A 23,041-nucleotide genomic window follows, 5' to 3' on the forward strand; every position below is an offset into this window, starting at 1 on the left:
GTAAGAAACTAACACAAATGAGGAAACTAATACAGGAAGGAAAATTTTGCTTTTAGCTTCAGGTAAAATTGGTGGAGAAGACCGAAGCCAGACAGAAGGGACTACATCTTACAAATAAACCTTTCAGGAGTTTGAATCTAGTTAAGTTTGGATTCAGTTTTGTATTTCAAAACTAGAGACAATAGTGCTTACAGCACAAGGTTATACATGAAGGTATAGTCTGTAATAAGTCTTAGATATAATAAGTTGTTATTAGGCACAAATTGGATATTATAATGTTACTCATTAATCTATGAGTATAATTTGACAATCTATTACTTTTATAATACAATATTACTATTCTTGCTGTGTCAGTCTGATAGATTTACACATCTTCACTACTCCAAAGGCAAAGCTGGTTTGGTTTACCACCATGCTAGTATTGTGGTTTTCAATTAGCAGTGATTTGCCTCATGGAGACATTAGGCAAAAATGTCCAGAGACATTTTTGGTTGTCACAACTACAGCGGATGGGGGCTGCTACTAGCAAACAGTGGATATAGACTAGGAATGCTGCTAAAACATCCTAAATTGCAGAAGACAGCCCCTACAACAAAGAATCCTCATACCCAAAACGTCCGTCATGCCAAAGTTGAAAAGTCTGCTCTTACAGTAGCACCCAGATAACTTCTAGTCAAAGTTTCAAATGCCAAAGTGTTCATATTTTCATCCAGAGTAGTCAATCATGTATCTTTTTGAAATTTAGTAGAACCAGACTATTAACAGTGACTCATTAGCAGCTCAGTGTTAATGAAAACATTAAATTTTCTTTTAAAGAGCGAGGCATGCACCGATAGCCCCAGCTACTCAGGAGGCTGAGGTGGAAGGATTGCTTGAGCCCAGGAGTTTGAGGCTGCAATGTGTTACGATCATGCCTGTGAATAGCCACTGCACTGTAGCGTGGGCAACATAGCAAGGTCCTATCTCCAAAAAATAATTACAAATAAAAATAACCTTTCTTTTAATGTTCTAAAAAAGTGAAAATTCCTATTCACAAAGACATCCTCACAGCCACTCATCAAGCCAGCTTTACAAGCAGTAGCAGTGATACATGCACTAGCTAGTGGAAGGGGCCACACACCTCAGCAATCTATGGAATGTGCTCAGTATAAACCATCTGCCAGTCGGGATCAGAGGAGGAAGAGTAACGGTCCTCCCAAGCAACCTTTCTCAGTAGTTGAAAAACCTTCCTGAAGATGAAAACCACTGGAAACCCAGCAGCTAAGTTCCTTGACTGAAACCTGGAATTACAATTAGGCAGTGGGTGGCTAGATCAGTCCTCAAGCACTGGCACCGGTGATTTTCCTTTATCTGTAACTTGTAGCCAAGCCTGAATTATTGCCTTGCTCAGGGTTGTTGTATCCCTTTTACTGTTGCCTCTGGCATGCAAAGCATTTGCAGTCGCCTCCTTGAAGCTATCATGTAAATACGATCAGGCATACTGTACATTTTTAACCAAGTCTGTTTATCAAGCTTCTGTGGTCCGCATGTCACCTCACCACACACTCAGGTCATAAACAATTTAGGTCTCCAATACTATTCCCTAAGAGCACGCTAGAAATATAATGAACTAATTGGCAAGGCAAGAAAATTCATTTTGGTAAACGCCAAGTTAGGGACTCAGGCTGTCCTCTCCATTGAAGCTGTGTATCTTGCTTTAAAAAAAAATTCATTGATCTTTGTTTTATTAATAATGCAAGTTCAAATTTACCTGAGCAAATAAATGTGGGATAGCTAGGTGAGCAATGTTAAATATAATGGCAAAACCAACTGTGAAGGGCGAAGTTTGCTGCTAGGTAGAATAGCATATACCTTAATTCTAACTTTCTTTTTTTTTGAGACAAAGTTTCGCTCTTGTTACCCAGGCTGGAGTGCAATGGCACGATCTCAGCTCACCGCAACCTCTGCCTCCTGGGTTCAGGCAATTCTCCTGCCTCAGCCTCCTGAGTAGCTGAGATTACAGGCATGTGCCACCATGCCCAGCTAATTTTTTGTATTTTTAGTGGAGACGGGGTTTCACCATGTTGACCAAGATGGTCTCGATCTCTTGACCTCCCAAAGTGCTGGGATTACAGGCTTGAGCCACCACGCCCGGCCAATTCTAACTTTCAATAGTCTGTATTTATTGACTAGTTCTGTGCAAATTTAGGAACAAAAGTCACACTGTACTGGTTTAAATACCTTTAGTGTTTTCATTAAGTCACCAAAAATCATCATAATTAAAATTACATTTATATTTAACATTGGCATGGTAATGTCAGTGTACATTTTATCATTTAAATCAAAAGTTTAGTTAAAGCTCTTGGTCCACTGAGACAGAACAAATATTTCAACAGCTGGAATATGTTAAAAGTCAAGAGTTCTGGCATTTGGAGAGACATATATAATTACTCTCCCCTAAAAACAAAACATCCTGGAGGAAACCAAGAAAAAATGCTATCTCATAGGAAACCAACAAAACACAAAAACATAAAAATTGTAATTCTTCTCCAATCTTTATTTATAAAATTTACTTTGCTACTAGAACTATTTAGACTGCCCAAGGTAAGAGAAATAATTTTTCCTTGGAGATATGGAAACCGTATTTTCCTAAGTATGAAAAATAATTATCATCATTTTATATATCATTTCATATTACGGCTTTTTAGGGAAGACTACACTAACTTTTCATTTCAGCTAGACAGCCACTCGGCTGAAATAATTCATAATATGGTCTGATTAAAAGGAACAAAAAGAAAAGCTCAATCTGTTTCAATTTAGTTTGAATTTTCAAGCTATAAAGTCAGCAACTCAGAACCAGCATTTAATTAAATATTTCATGATACATTTGGACATTTATTTTGTATTTTCATAGGGATCTGTTTCTATCATTCTCTTCACCTTGCCTCAATTGCACCCCAGGGCCACCCCTGCTCTCACCACGTGCCATCAATTCAGCCCACCATTATTTCCCTCATATGTGGAAATAACAGACCAAAGATTTATTTTTCCACTCCAAATTCGTATTCTAGAAAAGATGGAATATTTACATAGAACCTCACATGTATTAGGTGCATTTAATAAAATATGTTCCTTAGAGAAAGGCAGAGCTGAGGGTGTGTGTAGAAGAGGAACAGTTTAAGAGAAGAAATACTGCAAAGAAAAGGTTTTTACAGTATTCTTCATTGATGTCTCACCAGAGTTGGACAAAACTACGCAGCTAGAAACCTGAAGTAAGAAGAGCAAACACTCTGCCAATCAAATGATTTACTTTACTCCCTTCAGAAGGGAGTATGGCTAACACCTTCCCAGTCACAGGGGAACGTTTTAGACTAAGAATCATTAAAAGAAGTGCATTTTAAATTAAGCTAAGAGGAGCACTAAAGTTGTTCTCCAGCCTGTTCTCAACTGGACCAATTTTTTTCTGTTTTACACAAAGGTTTTATGGTAGAAGAAGTCTGAAAAACACTGAATGAGCAGAAAACCAATACTGCCTGACCAGGGATGTTATAAGAATTGAATGATATAAATGCGCAAAATGCTTAGAACAGTAGCTTGCACACTGCAAAAGTTCAATAGATATTGGCAAGAATTATGATGCAGATAATGATTCAAATCTGAACTACATAAGCAATTTAAAGAAAATGAACTACAGATGCTATTATGTTTCAGTATGTAGAAACTGTAGTTCTAACACCTCTAGCTTTTAAAAGATGATCACCCTAACAGGTATCTGGATGACAGAACTTTAAAACTGGATGTCTAGTCAGCAACACCAGATAAAGACTTACCTCTTCTTCTTGGTGATAATGAGCACATCATTAAAGAGAAAGAAGTAGACTTGCTGTTTGGATGTCCTTCTTGAGAAAAGCACAGTGTCTTCTACATAGGCTGTCAATTCACCTCTTTTTACCAACCACCGGGAAGAGGAGACTAAAGGAAAAGGCTGCAAAAAGAGAAAAACCCAGTGGCCAAAGCCAAATTAAAATCCTTTTAAGATTACTGAAAGTAAAATATAAAACTTACATTCAAATAAATGATACTTATCACAGTATGCATCGTTTTACAGACATATAAAACTGAAGTTAAAATACAGAAGTACAGTGCATTCTTCAAAAAAAAATGAAAAAGAATATATCTTCCAACACAAAAAAAACTATTAACTTCCCAATATGAAACTAAAACTCAATGAGAAAATGTTATTGAATCAATAAAAAATTATGACCCTTCTATTAACTCTCAAGTGAAAAAGGAGTTACATAAAATTGAAAAACCTCGTAATAAAATCTATCAGAATCAACTAGTTACCTTAAATACCTCAAATCAGAATCTAAAAATACAGAAAAAAACATGATTAATGACACAAATATAAAAGTCTACATTTACTTCATGAACTAAAAAGGTTTTTTCAAGAGAAAAAAAAAACCCACATACTTATTTTTTTGTCTACTAATTATCTACCTAGCCATATTCTTGAGAACACATGTTCGTAAGATCATGATACCTTTCTTTATGGAAGTTTGTCCCTGAAAGCATCATACCACTTTATGGCTGTGAAAATGAGGTTCTTCCAAAATAATTCATCATAGAATCATAGAAAAGGCTGTATCTAAAAAAAATCACATGCTACATTTTTTATTTTCTTTAGTCTTGTGCAAGCCAACTGGAAAACTCTCAAAACTACAGAACAATCCTTACCCTAGAAAGCTTTTTTTTTTTAAGTTACCAGAAATGTTTACTGCCAAAGATCTGATTTAAAAGACAACATCCATAAAATAAGCAAAAGTTCTTGAACACATAAAACATAATGCAGAAATGTGGTGTAATCAAACATCACCCTTTGCAGGAAATAATGATTAAAAATAGCTAAAGGAAATTGAGGATTCTTAGAGAGGAAATGAGAAGGTTAAGAAAGGATTTCATATTTACTTTAAACTTTATAAAAGGCTTTTAAAAAGATTGCTTATCATTTATATACTGTTTTCCTGAAGGTCCAAAAATGAAGATAAAAGATTATGGGTAACCCCAAACTTTTCAAAACTGGCTACTAAGGGAGGAGTTCATGAAGTTTCCAACCCCCTAAATCTCAGAATCAGACAATTACCCTACAGAGAAGGCTGAGACCTTAAAGGTCAACAGATTGCTTAGATAACTCCAGCAGATTAGGCAGCACATATAAGAGGTCACCTTGTGTCAGGGTAGGTCCGGCTGAAGGGTCATAATTACAGGAAACAGAGGACTATCTTGCTATTGCGTGTAACCCTACAAGATTAACCAAGGACAGCATTATGGTTAAGTTTTAGTGTACATGCTGCCCTGTTACTGTTCTGATTTAGGGGATGGAGAAAGAAAGGTTTTTTAATTGTTTTACAGTTTATAAAGCAGATTAGTTTTTACACAGTCCTCATACTCCACTAGGGGCAGAACTAAATTTCTACCTATAAGCACCTAAAATTGACAATGGCTTTCAATATATCTATGCTTCTTTCGAAAACAAAGTCCAAAATTACATATAGTGTATGATTCAAATTTATTATTAGAAGACTGAACTCAGATAGGTTTTATTGAAGAAGAGATATTAAAATGATCAAAATAAAGGAAATCAGAACGGCCCAAAGTGAGCATGAATGAATTCCCCTAGTGAGGAAGTACTAATACTAGAATTGAGGTGTGAACCAGAAATTAGAAAAAAAAAATCATGAACAAAGATATATCCTGAACAGTATTGAAATAATGCCTATGGAGCAAAGACTTCATTCTTTTTTCTATTACCTAGTATCCTAGAAAACTAGCCTCAGCATAAAATGTAACTAATTTTATAGGCAGCAAGAAAAGAAAAGAGCTGCTGAAGAGCAAATTTTTTTTTTTTTTTTACTGTTAAGATAAAATTTACATAAAATTTAGTGGTTTGTAGTATGTTCACAATGTTGTTTAATAATCACCATTATCTAATTCCAGAACATTTTCATTACCTCAAAAAGAAACCTCACATGCATTGAGCAGTCATCCTCCAGTCTTCTTCCCCTAAGCATCTGGCAACCACTAATCTACTTTCTAACTCCATGGATTTGTCTATACTGGTCATGTCATATAAATGGAATTATACAACATGTCATCTTTGAATTTGGTTTCTCTCACCTAGCATATTTCCAAGGTTCATCCACATAGCATGTATCAGAACTTTACTCTTTTCTCTACCTAAATATTTTACTATCTGCATATACCACATTTTGTTTATCAGTTCATCCACTGACTGGGGTTATTTCCACTTTCTTGGCTATTATGAATAATGCCATCATGAAAATTCATGTATACATTTTGAAGTATCTCTTTTCAGTTCTCTTGAGTATATACCTAGGAGTGGAACTCCTGGGTCATATAGTAACTCTTATATTTAGATTTTTGGGAAACCACAAAACTGTCCTCTATAGCATAAAGACTTTTTAACACTTCAGAGTTCTTCACGTTGTCTGTTATATCTTGGATTTCCATTATTAGCAAGGCCCCAATATGGCAACCAGCAAAGCCTTCTGCCAACTAATATACCACCACTCTACTCAGTGACACTGAATGTATGTCTCATAAAGCAGCCTAAGAACCCACAACTTCTCCATGGGCTTATTCATAAGGTCAAACTTTCCATCACAAGACAAAAAAATAAAAATTCTTCCCAATTCTATAGAGGCAACTTTTCAAGAAAGCTGTTTTCTAGTGGAGAAAAAAAAAAAACACTGGATTTGAGACATGAACTAATTTCTGGTTTTTGATCTTCTTGGTTTAGTGACCAGCTTTTTCTCTATAACCATCATTTTCTTTCCTACCATCTCAAAGGATAAGCTCTCCAGCCTTCAACACTCTGCTTTCAGCTCAAGGCCTTATTCCCTTGATTTCTTTCCCTCTTAGTATTATCTCCTTCCTGGCTCATTTTCTACAAACTATCCTGAAGACTATTCACTAAAAATGGTCCCATGACTTTGTGTATTCTCTAGTTCTCGTCACTACCTTATCCTCTTAATACTCAAGTTTCTGGAATGAAAAGTCTAATCTGCTTCAACTGCTTCATATCCCATTCCTTCTTCAGTGCACCCACCACATCTATTTAACTATTCTGATAAACATCTCAATAATGTTTGCTGCTTGCTACTATAAACTGGGTCTGTTTAAGTCCTTTATATCTTTTAAATAATTTAATTTTCAAAATAACTCCATGAGGGAAAGTATTAAATTAGCTTCATTTTAGGGTTCAGAAAACCAAGACATGAAAAGGCAAGTGATGCCAAGGTTGTACAGTTAGTAAGTGGTAGAGCTGCTACTGCAGCTCAGGCAAGTCAGCTCCAGAGTCTGTGCTCTCACTTTATACCAGCTTCCAATTTCCAATCCAGGGATGCTTTCCACTCCTCTCATATTACTGCAGTTTAGCACTTGACAGTCTTCCAGAAACTCACAAACAGAATTAAAAATGAAAAACATGTGTGAAATGAAAATGAAACACACACATACATGCCCTACAAAATTTATTTTCCTCCAAATTAGAAAAATATCCACATTATTATATAGTCATTGTTAAGAATGTAGACTCCAAAGATTTGAATCTAGACTTTATGATATCTTGGCCTATGACCTTGAGCAAAGTACTTAATCTCTCTAGCTTCAGGTTCTTCATCCATAAAATGAAGTTAATAATAGGATACTTTATAGGGTTTAAGTGAGAATTAAATCAGACAAATGTGAAAATGGCACTACTTAGTAAATTTGCAACCGATATTCTCATAATAGGAGCACTATGGCCATACCATAAACCAAATATGGCCAAAATAGAACTAATCACCCCCAAACTTGTTCCTCCTCCTGAATTTCCTGAGTGAGTGGATGGCTCTCCATCCAGTCAACACAACAAGGCACACTAACTGCCCACTGCCCACCACAGGTGATGATTAATAACTAGTTTCATCTGCATCTGTCCAAAGATTTCATCTGCAAAAGCAAACTATTTTTTACATGTAAGCCTTACTTTTTCCATTGAATAATATATAAGAAACTTTTCCATAAAGTTATCTCAAATTTTGCTTTATTCTGAGTGGTATCACATTATTTGGGTGTACTATAATTTATTTAATCAATCCTTTGATATTTAGATGTTTTTCCTTATCTTTCAATATTACAAACACCACTATAATAATAGCTGTCTGTGTATAATTTTATACATTGATGAGTACAATGTATATGTACTTCTAGATATGTACTCAATTTTACTTCTAGAATAAATTCTTAGAAGTAAAATTGCTGAGTTGTAATAACTTGCACTTGTAATTTTGATAGTTATTGCCAAATTGCACACCACTGGGGGTGTAACAATCTTTCCCACTAGCAACATATAGAAATGACTTTCTATTTCCACCAACAAAATGTATTATCAAAGTTCTGAATTATTTATAAATCTAAAAAGTGAAGTTCATTATTTTTATTATCTGCTAATCAATTAGCAAATTTCTTCTGAGTGAAATAAAGCATCTTTTCAAAACTTTAATAGTCATTTGGATTTCCTTTTCTGGTAGCAGTTTTCAGGTGCTTTTTTTTTTTTATACAACAGAAATTTATGTCTCACAGTTTTGGAGGACAGGCCAAGATGAAAGTGTCAGCAAGGCCAGGCTCTCTGAAGGTACTAGAGAAGAATCTGTTCCAGGCCTCTCCTCTAACTTCTGGTAGTTTGCTGACAATCTTTCATGCTCCTTGGCTTATAGACTAGTGGGTCTTCTCTTATCACTTTGATTTTATACACTGGGGATATTTACCCTTTGTATACATGTGAGTTGCAACTAATTTTTACACCAGTTTGCTCTTTGCCTTTGTACTTTTTTCATAGTCTTTTTCCCTCTAGAGAGAAATTTTAAAAAAATTTATATAGATAAATTACAACTTTTTTCTTTTAATGACTTCTGGATTTGGAATCAGCTGTAAAAATCTTTCCCCACTGCTGAAGTTGTCTTTACTAAACACACATCTATCTGATTGTGTCACTTCCCTGCTTAGAACTTTTCAGTGGCTCCCAACTTACTCAGCTCCTCCTCTTGGCACACAGGGCTGTCCACATAAGTGTTTGCCTGCTACTGCAGCTCCACCCTGCTCCTCTTACACCCCAAGTCTACCCACACTGAATACTTACAATTCCTGGGCCACAGCAGTAGAAACTGCATTTGTTTCTGCTCTAAGACACTTCCTAACTCACCTTTCAAGATTCAGATCAAACACACCTCTGGCATGAAGCTTTATCAGACTGCTCCAAGCCCTCCAACTCTCTGTCTCTTGCTCTTAGAGCTGTCCATCTCCCTTCCATTCCAGTATTTTCCATAGTCTTGTAGCTACTGTGACAGCTGTCGACTTTGATTTTCAGCAGTTTTCTATTAGATTATGAGGGCAGGGATCATGTTTTTGTTTATCTATTGCCTTCCACATGGAAGATGCTCAGTAAATCTGTTATCTTTCTATAATACTTGCCATGTACTCAGATAAATCACTTAACCTCACTGAACCTCTATTTTCTCATCATTAAAATGAATTAAGTAGAAATGTCCATTGTTATTCATACTGTGTTATAAGGTCCTAAGATTTTATGAGTATTTTTAATTAATACTAATTAGTAATTCTAAGAGTTCTAAATTAGGGACTCCACTGTAAATCTGTACTTTAGGCTCACAAATACTTTAATCATTGAATGAAAATAAAACAACCAACCAAAAACTCATGAACTCAATTGATGTTAAAAACTTACTTTTAATGATCCTTGGGGTTAGCATTTTTCAATTACAAATTAATTTTAGGTTCTAGATAGAGTTTCTTTTTTTTTCTTCTTTGAGATGGAGTCTCTGTTGCCTGGGCTGGAGTGCACTGGCGAGATCCTGGCTCACGGCAATCTCTGCCTCCCAGGTTCAAGAGATTCTCCTGCCTCAGCCTCCCAAATAGCTGGGATTACAGGTGCCTGTCACCATACCTGGCTAATTTTGTACTTTTAGTAGAGACAGGGTTGCCATGTTGGCCAGCTGGTCTGGAACTACTAACCCCAGGTGATCCACCCACTTCAGCCTCCCAAAGTGCTGGAATTACAGCCATGAACCACCTCTCCCAGCCTAGACAGAGTTTCTTTCTTTGAGACAGAGTCTTGCTCTGTCGCCAGTGGGGAGTGCAGTGGTGCAATCTCAGCTCACTGCATCCTCCACCACCTAGGTTCAAGCAATTCCCCTGCCTCATCCTCCCAAGTAGCTGGGACTACAGGCACATGCTACGACTCCTGGCTAATATTTTGTATTTTAATAGAGACAGGGTTTCACCATGTTGGCCAGGATGGTCTCAATCTTCTGACCTCATGATCCATGCACCTCAGCCTCCTAAAGTACTGGGATTACAGGCATGAGCCACCGCACCCGGCCCAGAGTTTCTTAAAAAAATCTACCAATTGACTTTCAATGGAAAAGGGGGAAAAAATAGAAATGTTTTTCGTCTTTTAAAAGGAGGAAATTAAAAAAAAAAAAACCTGTTGTGAGACGTATTTTCCGAAATATTTAGAAACAAATTAGACCAAAAAAATGGATTTTTTAATTGCTGTAAATTTCTGTATGAGAACATTATAACTATTTTAAGTGTGCGTGCATGCTTGTGTGTGCATGTGTGTATCTTGTTTTTAGCAAATACTCATCATCGTCCCTTTTACAGTTTGTGTTTCTGCATCTAAACCATTACAGTCAGGATGTTACAGTAGAGGAGTTTACACTGACCTGCAGGTCAGGATGTCTGGACCTTAGTCCTGATTTTATCACCACTAGCCAAGGGACTCTGCTGACAAGTACTCTGTGGGTTTCTTTTCCTCATTCATAAAATAAAATGGTGTAGCTGTACTATATCAATGTTCTTCAAATGTAGTATATATGCTGCCAAAGTAAGCACACAGTAATCCTCGCACTATATGACATGGCAGAGAATCTGCTCTCTACAGAATACCATGAAATGCTGATCTCTATTATCTCACTGCATGAAATAGAAACACTTTTACTAGGGAAAAATAGAACCTGTCATTTAAAATTGCTTAATTACATTTGTATGTTATAAAACTAAATAGAATCACAATCGTGACCACTCACTTCCCATTAAAAACTCAGCTGTGAGCCAACAAAGGAACGGCCAAGACCTAGATTTGCCATTAACTGTCGTTTTCTTGTTCTTTGTTCATCTTGTCATCTGCTCAAGAGTAGTATCAGACAAAGAATAACAAGTCACACATATTCAAAAAAGTTATGCGAGAAAAACAAACTTGAAAAAATGATCAATTAACAATCTGCTTTGTAAACAAGAAGAGGAGTATAATTATTTAATTTAGGAGAACACTGGTCCAGCTCATGGAATACCATTGTTTTTTAGAACGTTTTGCGAATAAAGTTTGGTGTCTTCCTGGGGAAAAAAAGAATGCTTCTTAGATAATGCCTGGCTTCAGGGCGTGAAGAAAGGTCACTGTGTCTGGTACAAACAAAAGCAAAACTGCCTGAAGCATTTGCTACTCCCTTTGCCAGCTTCTCTCTTATCAATTTATGATCCTTCTTTGAAAAGCAAATTCCTATCCACTTTGTCCCTCAACTGTCTCTATTTAGAGAAGACTTAGACAAGAACAGTGATAAACACAGGTACGAGAATACCTTAATTTTAAATTCCAGCTGGGAGTTAATTGTGTACATCATCTCAGTCCTTTCCATCTTCCGGGCGCCCTCATTGCACAGTCGAACCAACTGGGAACACAGAAGAGTAACAAGGGTTAAAGGTCAAGGAGAGAAACCTCACTTTCAAAAGCAGAATTCTCACAGGAAATAACTAACACTTGGAAAGCCACAGAGATTCACTTCCGACACAGAACTCACAGTTTTTCAGTTACCACATTCATATCCAATTAAAAGTGGTGTGATTAGGATGTGAAGACAGAGCGGGGGAGGGGGGGGGGTGTCACCTTATCTCAGGGAAAGCTACACCCTTCTTCCCTCTTTCAAATCAGAGCAGCTGAAGGGAGATGGTCAACTTCAAAAGCAAAATCTAAGCAGAGTGCTATGTAAAGCACGTGACCAGTAAACTGAGTGCTGATGAGGAAAGTGTTGCACAACAGTCAGCAATTCTTCAACAACCGCCAAGCTAAGGCCATCAGTTACCTTTCAGTTTCATTGGAAGCACTAAATTATCTACAAAGCAAAATTACCTACAAAGGACTTTCACAGTCCTTTAGTGAGTACCTAATCTTAATTCACTGGTCTAAATTAAAATGAATTTTGCGTCTCCAATTTCTTATTAACTGTAAACCTGAAAAAAAAGAGATAATATAAGGGTCATTGGCCATAAAAACAAATGTGATTGTTAAAAGTAAGGATTGGAAATTTTAATTTGGTTTATTTTAAATATTTCTGCTTTGTTAGGTAATAGATGCCCACTATAAAAATAAATAAATTGATGATGATGATGATGATGATACAGAAGTAAATAAAATAGGTCATAAAAGGTCCTGACCTACTCCCACTGCACAGATGTAGTTGGAAACAGACTGGGTTATATACTTTCTCTTTTTTTTCCCTATGTTTATAGGAACATATACATACATACATATATGTATAGAAATTTTCTTTTGTTTTTGGAAATGATCATTCTATGCTTATGTGTCTTTTTTCACTTACCAATTATTATAGACTAAATGTGTCTCCCCTAAATTCATGTTGAAATCCTAACCTCCAATGTGATATTAGGAGGCAGAGGCTTTGGGAGGTAAGTAGGTCATGAGAGTGGAGTCCTCATGAATGGGATTAGTGCCCTTGTAAGAAGAGACAGGATAGCTTTCTTCTTCTCTCTGCTCCCTCTCCACCATGTGAGGATACAGGGAGAAGGTGGCCATCTGCAAACTAGGAAACCAGCCTTCATCCAACACTGGATCTGCCTATACCTTGATCTTGGACTGCCCAGCCTCCAGAACTGTGTGATAAACATCTGTTCTTTAACAGATAAACATCTGGGTGTTCTTTAAACCACCCAGTTTATGGTACTGTTACAGCAGCTTGAACTAAGATAAAAATATTTCCCCTTCTAAAGTATCATTCATTAAAAAAAACTTTATTTAGTACTTACTATGTTTCAGGTACTAGAGCTGTAACAGAATCCCTAACCTCATGGAAGGGCAGACAAAAGGAAAAAAGAAATCATAGACTCAGAGCATAGACTAAAAAAAAAAAAAAGGGGGGCAGTAGGGGAGAGGGAAGTTGGGAGGGATCCAAGAGACCCTCTCCTGAGAGGTCATTTAAGCTGAAAGCTGAAGGAGAAGTAGTTACTACTAAATGATAAGATGCTTCAAGGAGAGGGAACACCATGAGCAAAGGATGAGATGGGAAAGTGCGTGAGTATTTGAGTAATTCAAAGATCATGGCATGAAGGAAGGTGGGATGGGAAGAAGCCAAGAGAGATAGGCCAGGGTCAGATCATTCAAGGTCTTAAGGTGTCTGGATTGTATTCTCAGTACAGAAAGAAGTCACCAGCATGCTTTCAGTGGGGGAATAATATGACCCAATTTATGCTACAACAATTAGATGAGCTTTCCACAATGTATTTATTCTATTTCCTGTTGATGGGCACTTAAATAATTTCTAATTCTCACTTGGCTTTTAGATTTGGAGAGCAGACCTGTCTTCAATAACAGCATATCTTTAGCTTTGGCCTGTGAGTTCACTGATGCAGGGACTGATGGCTTTATCTATCTGATCAAAGCTAAGAGCTGAAATATCCAGGTGTGAGGCAGAGGCAACCTGAAACTGTAATACCCTGAAAGGAACAGGGCACATCAGAGTGAAATCCAAGCACCATATCAGTCTTTTGCTGCTTGAGACATTTTTGTGACTTCTTTTGGGGAATGCGTTCACAGCTCCCAAATGTATGTTCCCAGACTCTGTCTATATATACCCTAGGCTCTGGATGCAACTATCTATATGACATCTCTTCTTGAATGTCCCAGAGCCATTTAAAATTCAGCATGACCAAACCTGAGCATCTCCTTCATCACGCTCTTGCCCCAGGCTCCACATTGTCTATCTTAGCATCATCCACTTCCCCCGAAAACTTGGCCCTCATCACTCAGACCCCTTCCTCTGCTTTGCCCTCTACATACGATCCAAGTCTCCTTAATGATGCTGTCCTGCTGTCCACTTCTCTCTACCTGCCTTGCCATTGAACTTAGGCTCAGACCTCTTGCTGCCTGGATTTGGGGACTCCTAATTCTTTTCCTCACTTCTGCCCTACATTATGCAGGCTCCACAAATAGGATGTCAGTTTTTCTAAGTTCAGATCTGATGACGAAACAACTCCACTAGAAATCCTTAAAAGGCTCCCGGAAGCTTTCAGAATCAAGTCTTAGCAAGACCCTTCATGATCTGGTGCCTACTTCCTTGACCCCTAACCTCTCCCTGCTCACAGGTGGGGCTTCAGCCCTACTAAATGTTGGATGCGTATGCTCTGTCCTGCCTTCCCACTTTTGCATGTGTGTTTCCCTCTGTCTGAACATCCTTCACCTCACTCTGTCCAACTGACTCCTTCTTATCTGGATTTATATCCCCTTACTTGTATCCCTCCAAAAAGACTGGAGAGCAGAGACTGTAAAATTTCTGTAATTGTAGGCCAAGAGCCCAACATAGAACCTAATGCCCAGTGGGATATTGTGACATAAACCACCTTCAGAGCCAGTTTATAAGTTACTTTTAAAAAAAGAAACAATTTCTTTATAGTTATTCTCCCCACTTTTTTGTGGAGATGAGGTCCTGCTATATTGCTGAGGTTAGTCTTGAATTCCTGACATCAAGTGATCATCCCACCTTTGCATCCCAAACTGCTAGGATTATAGATATAGCCAGCACACCAAGCCAATAGTTATCCCTTTAAAAAATGAAAGGAAAACACAGCATTATTAAGTTTGGGTTATCTTATTTCTTTTTGAGATGGAGTCTCGCTCTTGTTGCCCAGGCTGGAGTGCCTCAGCCTCCCAAGTAGCTGGGATTACAGACATGTGCCACCATGCCCAGCCAATTTTTGTATTTTTAGTAGAGACGGGATTTCTCCATGTTGGTCAGGTTGGTCTCGAACTCTCGATCTCAGATGAGGCTGCCCCCCTCAGCCTCCCAAAGTGCTGGGATTACAGTGAGCCACCGCGCCCATCGTGTTATCTTATTTCTTAAACTTCCAAATTCTGAGCCCATCAGCAAAAGCTGGAGTCATGCCACCACTAGGGAAATCCTAAAAAAACCAAAGGTGCTTCAGAAGCCTTACCAAAAACAAACAAGATTCCCAAGATGTCGTAAGCAATGGTGTCATCAATGGAGCTGGTTTTAATTAGTATTTTGAATGGAAGAGCATTAATTTGAATATATATGTTCTGCTGTTTTTATTGAAAGCAGCTCCAGTATATTACTGGACCTTCCTTCCGTTTATGCCAAAGCCTTATTAAATTTAGTTCACTACAGTTTTTGTTCCAGGCCTAATAAATATATATTAAATTTGGTTCACTAAAGTTTTTGTTCCAGGCCTAATAAATATATATTAGGCCTGGAACAAAAGCACGCACACACACACACAAACACACACACACACAATATATGCTCCATATATACACAATATTACTAATAAAGAAATATAAGTTAAAACACGAAGTCTTTTGGATCTATCAAATTCACAAAGATTAATAGAATATTTGATGCCGGTAGTATGCAGTAAGATAGACACTTTGAAATACTACTGGTGGATGTGGTCATGAACTTTTCTGGAAGGCACTTTGGCATTATATACAAAAGACTTTAAAACATTCTTGTATGTTTCTTCCCATAAACCTACTTCTGAAAATTTATCTTCAGAAACGGTTAAATATGCACAATCATTTATGTAAGACAATGTTCAATGGAGCACAACTTAGAATGCTAAATGAAATAGGTACCATATGTACCATGGATCCCCCCCCACCCCGGGGCCATGCATTGCTTAGGAACCCAGTGCACAGCAGGAGGTGACCAGAGGGCAAGTAAGCATTACTGCCTAAGCTCTGCCTCCTCCTCCTGTCAGATCAGCCGCAGCATTAGATTCTCATAGGAGTGTGAACCTTATTGTAAACTATGCATGTGAAGGATTTGGTTGCATGCTCCTTATGAAAATCTAATGCCTGATGACCTGAAGTGAAACCTGAAACCACCTACCACCCAGTCCCCAGTCTCCCCAACCAGTCTGTGGAAAAACTGTCTTCCATGAAACAGTCTGAGATGCCAAAAAGGTTGGGGACCACTTTTAAGTGTTCCTTTACTGCTATGTGCTATTATTGGAATAGAAAGCTAACCTGAAGGATACAAAATAGAATGACAAGAGTCATCCTTAAGTGATAAAATTACTGATGTATTTTATTTTCTGTTTCTTAAATTTTCCAAATATTCTGCAACATACATTTATTATTGTATATGCTTTTACTTTTTTTGTTTTTTGAGGCAAGCTCTTGCTCTGATCACCTAGGCTCTGATCACACCCAGTGGTGTGATCACTGTCACATGGTCTATCATAGCGTGATCAACATCCTGGGCTCAAGCAATCCTCCCACCTCAGCCTCCCGAAGAGCTGGAACTACACCTGTGTACCAGGCTAATTTTTTGATTTACTGTAGAGACGAGGTCTCACTATGTTGCCCAGGCTGGTCTCACTCTTGGGCTCAAGCAATACTCCTACCTCAGCCTCCCAAAGAGCTGGGTTTATATGTGTGAGCCACTGCACCTGGCCACTTTATCCACTGTTAAAATAAACCAATGTCAACTTAAATACACTTTTTTTTTTAAGAGGGAATCTTGCTCTGTCACCAGGCATTGGGGTAGAGAGAACACAGCAATTGTGATGCACTGTCCCGCTAGAGCAGAAAGAAAAATCAGACCAAACTCAGCTGATGCCCATCCATAGAGGGAGCATTTAAATCAGCCCTAGTCAGAAGGGAATCACCAATCCCAGCAGTCTGAACTTGAGTTTGGACCTTGCCACCAAGGCCTACAGCACTTTGTCTCTCAGTGAAATTGAAAGGCAGTTTAGGCTATAAGGACAGTGACACTTTGGCAAATCACAGTCGTAGTGCTCAACTATGCCCATTCCATAATGGAATGGGGGCTCACATGACATACTGAGACACCAGCTGGGGCAGCCAAGTGAGTGCTGGCATCACCCCTCCCCTAACCTCAGGCTTCAGAGCTGGGGCTCCAAAAGAGACCCCTTTCTTTTGCTTGAGAAGAGGAGAGAGAAGAATGGGGAACACTTTGACCTGCATCCTGGATACCAGCTCAGCCATAGCAGGAGACGGTGTTGTTCAAAGTTGTCAGGCCCCCATTCCAGAACCCACCTCCCAGGTGACTTTTTTTTTTTTTTGAGACATAGTCTTGCTCTGTCACCCAAGCTGGAGTGCATGGCACAATCTTGGCTTACTGCAACCTCCACCTCCCGGGTTCAAGATTAATTCTCCTACCTCAGCTTCCCAAGTAGCTGGGATTACAGGCATGAGCCACCACACCTGGCTAATTTTTGTATTTTTAGTAGAGACAGGGTTTTACCATGTTGGCCAGGCTGGTCTCGAACTCCTGACCTCAGGTGATCCACCAGCTTCAGCCTCCCAAAGTGCTGGGATTACAGGCATAAGCCACAACGCCCTGCCCCAGACAACATTTCTAGATGCAACCTGGGTCAGAAGGAATCTACTGCCTTGAAGAAAAGAACCAGTCCTGGCAGTATTCATCACCTGCTAACTGAAGAGCCCTGAGACCCTGAATAACCAGCAAGAAACACACTTCACCTATAAAGACACACATAGGCTAAAAACAAAGACATACATACACTAAAAACAAACAATGGAAACCAACCAACCAAACAAAAAAACAGAAGTCGCTATGCTTATATAAGATACAATGGATTTCAAGACCAAAACTATAAGAAGACACAAAGAAAGTCATTATATAATGACAAGGAGGTCAATTCAGCAAGAGGATATAACAATTTTAAATATATATCAACTCAACACTGGAGCATATAGGTATAAAAATCAAATATTGTTAGCACTAAAGAGAGAGATAGACCATAGTACAATAATAGCTAGAGACTTCAACACTCCAAAATTAGCACTGGACAGATCTTCCAGTGCTAATTGTGGGGAATACACCTTCTTTTCCTCAGCACATGGATCATTCTCAAGGATAGTCCATATTTAGGTCACAAAACAAGTCAGAAAACATTCAAAAATTCTGAAGTAATATCAAGCATATTATTTGACTACAATGAATTAAAACTAAATATTAATAAGAGGAATTTTGGAAACTAAAAATACATGGAAATTAAACAATATGCTCCTGAATGATCAGTAGGTTAAGGAAGGAAACTGAAAAATTTCTTGAAACAAATGATAATGGAAACACAACATATCAAAACCTATATAATATACTAAAAGCAGTACTAATATGAAATTTTATAGCTGTAAGTACCTACATCAAAAAAGAAGAAAAGGCCAGGGGCAGTGACTCACACCTGTAATCCCAACACTTTGAGAGGCCGAGGCAGGTGGATCACTTGAGGCCAGGAGGTCAAGACCAGCCTGGCCAACATGGTGAAACCCTGTCTCTACTAAAAAAACAAACAACAAAAAAAAATTAGTCAGGCATTTAGGAGTGCCTGTAGTCCCAGCCATTTAGGAGGCTGAGGCATGATGGAAGCAGAGGTTGTAGTGAACCAAGATCATGCCACTGCACTCCGACTTGGGAGATACAGCAAAGCTCTGTCTCAAAAAAAAAAAAAGAGGAAAAATAAAGAAACCAACAACAATGAAACTCAAAGAACTAGAAAAGCAGGAGCAAACCAAACCCAAAATTGGTAGAAAATAAATAATAAAGAAAACCTAGAGGAAATGGACAAATTCCTAGACACATACCACCTATCAAGATTGAACCAGGAAGAAATCCAAAGCTGAATAGACCAATAACATGTAATGAGATTGAAGCCATAATAAAAAGTCTCACAGTAAAGAAAAGCATGAGACTCAATGGCTTCACTGCTGAATTCTACCAAACATTTAAAGAAGAACTAATACCAACCCTACTCAACCTATTCCGGGAAATAGAAGAGGAGGGAATACTTTCAAACTCATTCCACAAGGCCAGTATTTCTGATACCAAAACCAGACAATAACACATCAAAAAAGAAAACTACAGGATGATATCTCTGATTAATATTGATGCAAAAATCTTCAACAAAATACTAGTAAACTGAATTCAACAATACATTTGAAAGATTATTTATCATGACCAAGTGGGATTTATCCCTGGAATGAAAGGGTGGTTCAACAGAGGCAAACCAATCAGTGTAATACATTATATCAACCACACAAAGGACAAAAAACATATGATAATTTCAATTGTGCAGAAAAAACACTTGACAAAATTAAACATCCCTTCATGATAAAAACCCTCAAAAACTGGGTATGGAAGGAACATACCCCAACATGATAAAAAAAAAACACATATGACAGACCCATAGCTAGTATCATACTGAATGGGGAAAAACTGAAAGCCTTTCCTCTAATTTCTGGAACATGACAAGGATGTCCACTTTCACCACCACTATTCAACACAGTACTGAAAGTCCTAGCTAACACAATCAAACAAGAGAAAGATATAAAGGCCATCCAAATTTGGAAGGAAGAAATTGTATTATCCTGTTTGCAGATGACATGATCTTATATTTTGAAAAACCTAAAGACACCACAAAAAAACTATCAGAACTATCAAACAAATTCAGTAAAAATGCAGGATACAAAATCAACATACAAAAATCAGTAGCATTTCTATATGCCAACAGTAAACAATGTGAAACAAATTAAAAAGTAATCTCATTTACAACAGCCACACATAAAATTAAATACTTAGGAATTAACCAAGTAAGTGAAAGATCTCTGTAATAAAAACTATAAAACACTGATGAAAGAAATTGAAGGAGACACCAAAAAATGCAAAAATACTCCATATTCATGGACTGGAAGAATCAATATTATTAAAATGTCCATACTACCTAAAGAAATCTACAGAGTCAATGTAAGCCCTATCAAACTACCAATGACATTCTTTATAAAAATATTAAAAATCCTAAAATGTATATGAAACTACAAAAGACCAAGAATAGCCAAAGCAGTCTTAAGCAAATAGAACAAAATTGGAAGAGTCACTTTATCTGACTTCAAATTATACTACATAGCTATAATAACTAAAACAGCATGGTAACTGGCATAAAAACAGACACATAGGCCAGTGGAGCAGAAAAAAAGAACTTAGAAACACATCCACATACCTAAAGTGAACTCATTTATGACAAGGGTGCCAAGAACATACACTGAGGAAAAGACAATCTCTTTAATAAATGGTGCTGGGAAAATTGAATATCCATACACAGAAGAATAAAACCACACCCCTATATCTTATCATATACAAAAATCAAGTCGAAATGGACTAAAGACTTAAACCTAAGACCACAAACTATAAAACTACTACAAGAAAATACTGGGGGAAATCTCCAGGACATTGGTCTGGGCAAAAATTTCTTTAAAAATACCCTACGGCCACAAACAACAAAAGCAAAAATGGATAAATGGGATTACATCAAGTTAAAAGGCTTCTGCAGAGCAAAGGATAGAGTCAACAAAGTGAAGAGACAACCCCTAGAATAGGAGGGAGCTACCCATCTGACAAGGGATTAATAACCAGAATATATAAGCAGCTCAAACAACTCTATAGGAAAAAATATCTAATAATCCAATCAAAAATGGGCAAAAGATTTGAATAGACCTTTCTCAAAAGAAGACATACAAATGGCAAATAGCCATATAAAAAGGTGCTCAACATCACTGATAATTAAAGAAATGCAAATCAAAACTACAATGAGATATCATCTTATTCCAGTTAAAATGACTTATATCCAAAAGACAGGCAATAACAAATGCTGGCAAGGATGTGGAGAAAAGAGAACCCTCATACACTGATGGTAGGAATGTAAATTAGTACAACCACTATGGAGTACAGTCTAGAGGTTCCTTAAAAAAACTAAAAATTGATTACCATATGATTCAGAAATCGGACTATTGGGTATATACCCCAAGGAAATCAGTGTATCAAAGAGATGCACTTCTCTGTTTGCTGCAGCACTGTTTACAATAGCTAAGATGTAGAAGCAACCTAAGTGTCCAACAATAGATGAATGAATAAAGAAAATGTGGTACACATATACAATGGAGTACCACGTAGCCATGAAAAAGAATGATATCCAGTCATGTGTGGCAGCACGGCCGGAACTGGAGATCATTATGTAAAATGAAATAAGCCAGACACAGAAATGTTCTCATTTGTGGGATTTAAAATTTTAAAAAGAATAAATTCATGGACATAGAGAGTAGAATGATGCTTACCTGAGGCTAGGAAGGGTATTGGGGAGCTGAGGAGGAAGTGGGTATTATTAATGGGTACCAAAAAATAAAATGAGTAAGACCTCCTATATGCTCTATATGATAGCACAACAGGGTGACTACAGTCAATAATGACGTTCTACATTTTAAAAGAAAGAGTATAATTGAATTATTTTAAACAAAAAAAAATACTTTCATATCTACTTATTTATAAAACAAATTTATTTCCATGCTTTTCAGGGAACAGGTGGTTTTTGATTACATGGAGAAGTTCTTAGCAATGATTTATGAGATTCTGGTGTACCTTGAGCACTGTATACTGTGCCCAATGTGTACTCTTTTATCCCACAACCCTCCCCCCTTACCCCTAAATCCCCAAAAGTTCATTATATCATTCTTACACCTTTGCATCCTCATAGTTTAGCTCCCATTTATAAATTAGAACACATGATATTTGGTTTTCCATTCCTGAGTTCACTTATAATAATGGTCTGCAACTCCATCCAAGTTGCTGCAAATGTCATTATTATTTTTTTAAATGGCTGAGTAGTATTTCATGGTGTATATATACCACTTTTCCTTTACCCACACATTGGTTGATGGCCATTTGGATTGGTTCCTTATTTTTGTAACTGCAAATTGCGTTGCTATAAATATGAATATGCAAATGTCTTTTTCACATAATGACTTATTTTCCTGGCTAGATACCCAGTAGTGAGATTGCTAGATTGAATGGTAGTTCTACTTTTAGTGCTTTAAGGAATCTCCACACTGATTTCCATACTGGTTGTACTAGTTTACAATCCCACCATCAGGGTAAAGGTGTTTCCTTTTCACCAAATCCACGCCAACATCTACTACTTTTTGATTTTTAAATTAGGGCGATTTTTGCAGGAGTAAAGTGGTACCTCTTTGTGGTTTTAATTTGCATTTATAGTTAGTGATGTTGAGCATTTCTTCACGTTTGTTGGCCATTTGTCATACACATGTACTTCTTTGTAAATGGCTGAAGCAATACATTATAGGAAAAGATTAAATAGAGCTTGACTATTTTGCCTCTGGGAGAAAAGCTCATAATGTAACACTATCTCCAACTCTAAATACAGTTTTGATGAGGTCAGAGTTAAAGCAGACATTCTCTTTCCATGGGAGAGTGAATAGATGGAAAGGACAGGGAAGATTCATTTGGCATAAGACCATCTCTTGATCACCATTCCTTACACAGTACACATCACTCTAGATAAGCTGAATTATTGGATCCTCTGGAAATTATCAGATTCCCTAGAAATCCTCTCCCCCTAGCATGTTAACAGAAAATCAGTAGGAAAGCACATTTTTCATTTTATAGAAATGTACTTCTTATAGTTCTTGTTTTTGAGTTGTTTGATAGGTCAGTAAGTCTTTTCAAGGCCCTAAATTAAAGAAGTTGTCACAGTCTTTTCAGCAATATACATGAGCAATTTCAAAGAAGTATTATTTGCATCATGCAAATAAACTGCATTAGTATTTTAATTACCG

The 23,041-nt window shown here is 37.4% G+C and overlaps 1 protein-coding gene across 2 annotated transcripts in view; it reads right to left on the reverse strand.

Annotated features, from left to right (window-relative positions):
* The window catches only part of ARHGEF26 (Rho guanine nucleotide exchange factor 26), a 137,493-nt gene that overhangs the window by 32,835 nt on the left and 81,617 nt on the right, over window positions 1-23,041 (reverse strand). For both annotated transcript variants that reach the window (XM_002759476.6, XM_017965740.4), the window contains 2 exons: window positions 11,700-11,789; window positions 3,810-3,964 (listed from right to left, as the gene is read on the reverse strand). In XM_002759476.6, coding sequence (XP_002759522.3) covers window positions 3,810-3,964; window positions 11,700-11,789 — 245 coding nt within the window. The remainder of the gene's footprint in view (window positions 1-3,809; window positions 3,965-11,699; window positions 11,790-23,041) is intronic.

This window comes from Callithrix jacchus, chromosome 17 (assembly GCF_049354715.1).
Source record: "Callithrix jacchus isolate 240 chromosome 17, calJac240_pri, whole genome shotgun sequence".
NCBI lineage: Eukaryota > Metazoa > Chordata > Mammalia > Primates > Cebidae > Callithrix > Callithrix jacchus.